Genomic DNA, 5,458 nt, shown 5'->3' on the forward strand with positions numbered 1-5,458 from the left:
TTGACTTTTGCTGTGCATTTTGGTGTCAAAACAACATGATAGGAAGGAAATGTGTTTATTCGATTGAATATTTTTTTTGCTTTCTGACGTGCGGGGATAATGAAGCATTTGGATTCTATGGCACAAATTGAGATAAAGATTTTTTTTCCCCCATCATATCCTACATGTAGATGTAAACAAGTCTAATTCATCGATCACCACCCGCATTATTCATGACTGTCGTTATAAAAGGCAGCTGTGTGTTGCTCGCTGAAAGGAAATCAGCAAAGCGAAGCGAGTCAACGCGTCTGCTGCCCCTTCCAGAGCGGAGAAGACAGCACTCATGACTCTCCGAAGCACGGTACAACTGCCATGGCTTATCAACTGCATTAGTCACTCAAAAGCATGTGCTACAAGTCAATATTCATGCCGAATCGATAGTCAACTCTTAGAACCGCTGAGTGAGTGCCTAGCTCGAAATTCTGGAAGGATTTTTCGGCTCCGTACCTGCTCCGCTCTCAACTCCTTCGACCCAGCCTGATACCATCACATTGCTCGTGTTCAAACTTCTGTACCAATTCCTCACTTTCCTAGGTATTAATGAAAGATAGCTCCGTACCGGCGCCTGTCATGGCAGGCAAAGTACCCAGCGAGCTGTACATCTCTGAGAAGTGGGACAAGTGCCTGGAGAGGTAAGAATCGTATTGAGGAGGTCATGTTCGAGCATTATGAGCTCCCCCGTGTAGACAGAATAGGCTTCGATTAAACAGGAGAGGGAAGTAGAGGAGACATGTTGGAGAGTTTTACGCCGTTGCCCGAAGTCGCTCTCCAGAGTTGTGGGAATACATCACGAAAAATGCAGATTGGGAGGAGACATTAACCGGTCACACTATGTGATCTCTTATATAGTGTGAAACCATGCGCGGAAGTTGAGGCACCATGCCGGTGTTATTTGCGACTTGAAATGGAGAGCGGTGGGGATAGGATGGCGTCTTGATAGGATGTGTTTTTTTGAGGATGGCATAGAGCCCTCCAAATGCAGAGGTGGGAGACGTATCGAGGATGGCCTTAGAGAGCGTACAGGGCGTTGTACCCCCGTAATCATTCCCTGGCTGATTGAGAAGTGCCCTTCTACCGTTCCTCTCGCCGTCCATTTCGCCTCAAGCTTACCTGTCTCCTCGCGTCCCTCCTGTCTTTCCCACCCAGAACCGTCGTTAATGTGGCAAGCGGCGCAGTGCTCGGACTTCTGTCCGGCTTCGTCCTAGCACGTAAGTGAGATATCTGTCTGCAACAGATTGCCCCTCCCTGTTGTCCCTGTCGCTTGAGCCCACGTATGTCCTATTTCTAACCTTACCTGTGGTCTTTGCGCAGGCACGGGTCACGGCCGGAGTCTCGTCGCCGCCGTGGGGGTGGGCTGTGGTGTGGGAGCGTCGTGGGTCAGATGCGCACAGGACTTCGAAGAAAAGGAAAAGGCGTAGTGAGGGGGAGGTAATGTGGAAAAAGGCGAGGGCGAGGGCCTTGATGTATACATTCAGGGAAGAGCGGACTGATGGAGAGGGAAGGGGGTGAGAGAGGGACGCGGATGCATGGACGCTCAGAGGATAGGCTGTGGAGTTTGATCCCTTGTGGTATGGCAGCTAGCCGGCCTAGAGAGACTGATATAGATAGAAGGGGCTAGGATGGGGCTCTGGGCGGCGGAGAAAGACTCAAAGGGCAGTCGGGCGCGCATAGATGCTTATGAAAAGGAGGAAAGGCGGAGGACGTGTCTCGGAGGTGGGCGACTGTATCATGAGGCCGCTTCTGAAAACTTAAGAAGTAAGAGCTTATGAATATGTACTTCTTTCAATGGCATTTTCTGCGCCGTAGCCTGGCTCCGACGACAGTCGTATGGGCAACAAAGAGAGTCGGCTGGTTCAAACCCCTTGAAAGAAAAGTCTCCCACCTTAGCTCCTCATCGACCTGCTCGCCTTGTCTTTCCTGCTTCAGCCACCCGCGAGGAGTTATTGTGGCGTTGTGGGAGGGTGCCCAGCGTACTCTGCTTCAACAGAGCGAGAATGAAATGCTGTGCGATTTGTCATGTGAAAGTCATATCCTCCTCCTTGCATGAAATTCACTTCAGAGGCAATTATTCCAGTAATTCTCCTTCTTTTCCACTGGCTCTGCTTCTCTCAAATATGCAGGCACTATTTTTTGGGTTATAGTTTCCTGTGAGTTATATATACGCGGGCGCTTTCTCGGTGGGTTATTTTTCCATAGAACCCTGCCTGGAGTACCATTCATCTGCCTCGAGTGCCCATTTCTCACGAAGTGGTGGTAGATATTTCATAAATGTCATCTCTTTAAGATTATTGCGTCATATAATACCAAGAAGTCTTCCTCACGCCTCGCCAGACCATGCACACACATGCACGTCGGCGGCGACATAGTACACTCCATGTAGCACATTTCCCATAGCATAAAAACTCTTTATTGAGTACTATGAAGAATGTGAGATCAATATCATTCCTACATAACGAATATTGCAGAAATCAGTTTCAAGGAAGAACGGAGGTGCGTGATGATGGTATGTCGAAAGCGTGCGGCGCCTCAATTGACCTGGTTGCAGGCGCGTGGCTCCGCTTTCCTCGGCAATCATCCCCGGAGGAGAGACGATGACTCACCCCGACGCCAACTCCGAGCGGCGTGGGGCACTACAGAGCACACTTAACCGGAAATCTGGCCAGGCATGCTGCCAGAGGTCGGGCTGTGATGTATGGAGGGACATTTGAAATTTTGGACGTGGACCGGCGGCGTTCGTAGGGATTTGGTCTGGCATGCCCGCATTCTGACATCAGGAGCAGAAGTCTCAGCTTCGATCCTCTTTCTTGGCCTTGGAGTGCGCCACTGGCGACTCCTACGTTTGAACACTGGGTAGGGTGCAATAGTGTATAGTGATTTATGGAGCTTGCGTGATGCGGGGGGCCATGCAGGGTAATCTGTGTGCGCCTTTCTTTTTCAGACGAGCAGGACTTCCACAGGGCAGAAGCAAGGAGGAAGCTCCTGCAGGCTGCTGTATTCTAGATCGGAGACGCAGCTAATTTTTTTACCACACATTGAACCGGAAGCTCTAGAAACAGGCACATCGAAAGAAACGTCGCCAGTTTGACAGTCGTGAGCACGCGTGCCGAGGGGTTGACAACATTTTTCAAGCTTACAGGGACGGTTTGCTTCAAATCTACTTAGCCGCTTGCCAGGCACCAGAATACCTGAAGCTAAACTCCGATGTACCGTGCATCCTTGCGCGCTGCACGTCAGGTATATAGACTTAGGGAAAAGTGTATGCACCAGGACTGTATCGGATAGTAATAGCCGGGGACATGGGAAACCTGCCATTGTGCCGTGTGTCAGCGCGTCGACCCCTTATCTGTGTCTTCACCCGTCTTGGAACAAACCATTACAGGGGGGAGCTTTCTGTCTCCGGTCGTCTCGCATAGGGGCCACACTTTCCATGCGGACCTTCCCCTCCGTCCCTTCTTCCCACTCCCCTTCTTTCACCACTCTTGTGGAGAGGCTCTGGTCGCGTGTGCCGAAAGGCTTCGGGCAATTTTATCCCAAGGAGGGAGGATCTGCGAGCGAGGAAGCCAATGGAAAAGGTGGGTAGTAGTTGGATATCATATGGAAAGAGACGTGGGGAAGAAGGCGGAGAGCTGACCGAGCAGTGTGGAGGATTCTGACGGAGGTGTCCTGGTCCACTCACAGGCGGGGACGGAGCGCGGAAAGAGGACAAGGGAGACGGCCCTCACGCCAACCAGCAGCAGCAACAGCATCAAAAAGGCGGAGGGGGCGGAGGGGGTGGGGGGGGCGGAGGCGGCTTTGGAGGACCTGGAGGTGGGGGCCCTGCGGACTCGAACGGGCGGCTGCTGACGTCTATCATAGGTAGGCCAGGGGGTGGGACGGGGAGAGGAGTTCCACGCTCTAGGGAGGCATTTTGGTAAGGTAGAATGGTTCTTGTCTTTTGCGCCCCAAGAGAAGACTGGTGGCATGACCCTAGCTTAATATGCCCCTCCTCCCCCCCTCCCTATTCTCCCTTCACCCTCCTCTCTTACCAGGGTTGACGGCGCTCGGTCTCTTATTATCCTCCGAGCCCGCTGGGAAGGAAATATCCTGGCAGGAGTTTGTGACTCAGGTCCTGGAGTCCGGGGAGGTGGAGCGCATCATTGTCAGCAACCGGAACGTGGCTAAGGTATACCCGCTCTCTTCCTCTTTCTTTCCCTCTTCCTCCTATGTTGTTTCTCTCTTTCCCCTCCCCGCACTCTTGCACGTTTGCTTTGCCCTTGCACGACGCGAGAGCTCGATGGTGTCTTCGTCAGATCAGTCGGGCCTACCTACTCCCTCCCTTCTCTCCTCCCCCCCCTCCTTCCCCCTCCCAGGTGATCCTTCGCAGGCCTGACCGAGGGGGCTTGAGCGGCGTCGGTGCCAAGGGCGGGGAGGGCGGGGGCGTGTGGCGGGACGGAGGCGCCTCCATCCACAGGGACGACGTGGTTTCACAGGACATGTGGGGCGTCGAGTCAGGTGAGAAAGGGGGACGGCGAGGCGAGAGGAGCGGGAGGAACTAGGCAGGGAGATGGAGGGGTCGTCTTTTGTCTGGGAAGGAGGGAAAAGGGAGGAAGGAGGGAGGGGAGAAAAAAACGAAGAAAGGAGGGAGGACTCGCAAGAGATCCTGGTGCAGCGGTCGCCCCCCCGTCACCTCGTTTGCCCCGCCCCCTGTTTCCACAGGCAACGGCAGCGGCAGCGCGTATCCTCAGAGGGTGAACCCCCCGGGCTCGACCTCGTCTCCCTTCGGCGATTTCGGTTCTGGAGGCGCCAGCACGCCTGGACCAAGTGGAGCCCGTGAGTCGATCGGCATCTCCCCCTCTTCCTCCACGACCGTCCTCTGCTGACATTATCTCTGCTCCCTCCCACTTTCTTGTCCCCCCACCTCTCTCCGCTTGCCTTCCCCACCCTCTCTCCGCTTGCCTTCCCCACCCTCTCTCCCTCATCCAGCCCCCGGCTCCGTGTACGCCCCCTACTACTTCAACATCGGAAGCGTCGAGTCCTTCGAACGAAAGCTGGAGAGCGTGCAGGTGAGGGGGCGGGCAGGAAGGGAGGGAGGGGTGAAAGGAGGGAGACTACCTTAAGGGGCTGGGGAGACGCGTTCCCCTCCGAAGCCGGGAGCCCTCACGACCTGACGGCTCCTCCTAACCTCCCCCTCTCTCCTTCCCTCCTGCCCCTCTCCCTCCTCAGCGCGACTTGAACATACCCACACGGGACTTCATCCCCGTGCAATACGTGTCCGAGACCAACTACGGACAGGAGCTGGTGAGTCGGAAGGGAAGAAATGGGGCACGAGAAGGTCCGACCCGGCGGCCACTCACTACTTTCCCCTCTCCCTCCCTCCCTCCCTCCCTGCCTCCCTCGCTCCCTACCTCCCTCGCTCCCTCCCTCCCTTCCTCCTGCCTAC

General features: G+C 54.8%; 2 protein-coding genes across 2 annotated transcripts; both read left to right on the forward strand.

Moving 5' to 3' along the window:
* Positions 1–571: 571 nt before the first annotated feature.
* Positions 572–1,929, forward strand: NGA_0198302 (uncharacterized protein). The gene is made up of 3 exons (XM_005854203.1): positions 572–671; positions 1,186–1,247; positions 1,351–1,929. The coding sequence occupies exons 1-3, from the start codon at positions 580–582 to the stop codon at positions 1,455–1,457; spliced, it is 261 nt and encodes an 86-aa protein (XP_005854265.1). The 5' UTR covers positions 572–579; the 3' UTR covers positions 1,458–1,929.
* A 1,152-nt stretch (positions 1,930–3,081) lies between these two features.
* NGA_0202210 (m-aaa protease afg3 yta10-like protein) lies at positions 3,082–5,135 on the forward strand (the record flags this gene model as incomplete). Its single annotated transcript, XM_005854204.1, has 7 exons — positions 3,082–3,273; positions 3,419–3,611; positions 3,718–3,894; positions 4,068–4,201; positions 4,389–4,530; positions 4,735–4,848; positions 5,002–5,135. The coding sequence occupies exons 1-7, from the start codon at positions 3,241–3,243 to the stop codon at positions 5,133–5,135; spliced, it is 927 nt and encodes a 308-aa protein (XP_005854266.1). The 5' UTR covers positions 3,082–3,240.
* Between the last annotated feature and the right edge of the window lie 323 nt (positions 5,136–5,458).

The sequence above is a fragment of the Nannochloropsis gaditana genome (genome assembly GCF_000240725.1).
Source record: "Nannochloropsis gaditana CCMP526 unplaced genomic scaffold scaffold587, whole genome shotgun sequence".
Lineage (NCBI taxonomy): Eukaryota > Eustigmatophyceae > Eustigmatales > Monodopsidaceae > Microchloropsis > Microchloropsis gaditana.

Coding starts and splice junctions, on each gene's coding strand:
- NGA_0198302 (XM_005854203.1), top strand. CDS start 580: ATGAAAGATAGCTCCGTACCGGCGCCTGTCATGGCAGGCAAAGTACCC. Junction 672..1,185: donor TGGGACAAGTGCCTGGAGAG/GTAAGAATCGTA, acceptor TTTCCCACCCAG/AACCGTCGTTAATGTGGCAA. Junction 1,248..1,350: donor GTCCGGCTTCGTCCTAGCAC/GTAAGTGAGATA, acceptor GTCTTTGCGCAG/GCACGGGTCACGGCCGGAGT.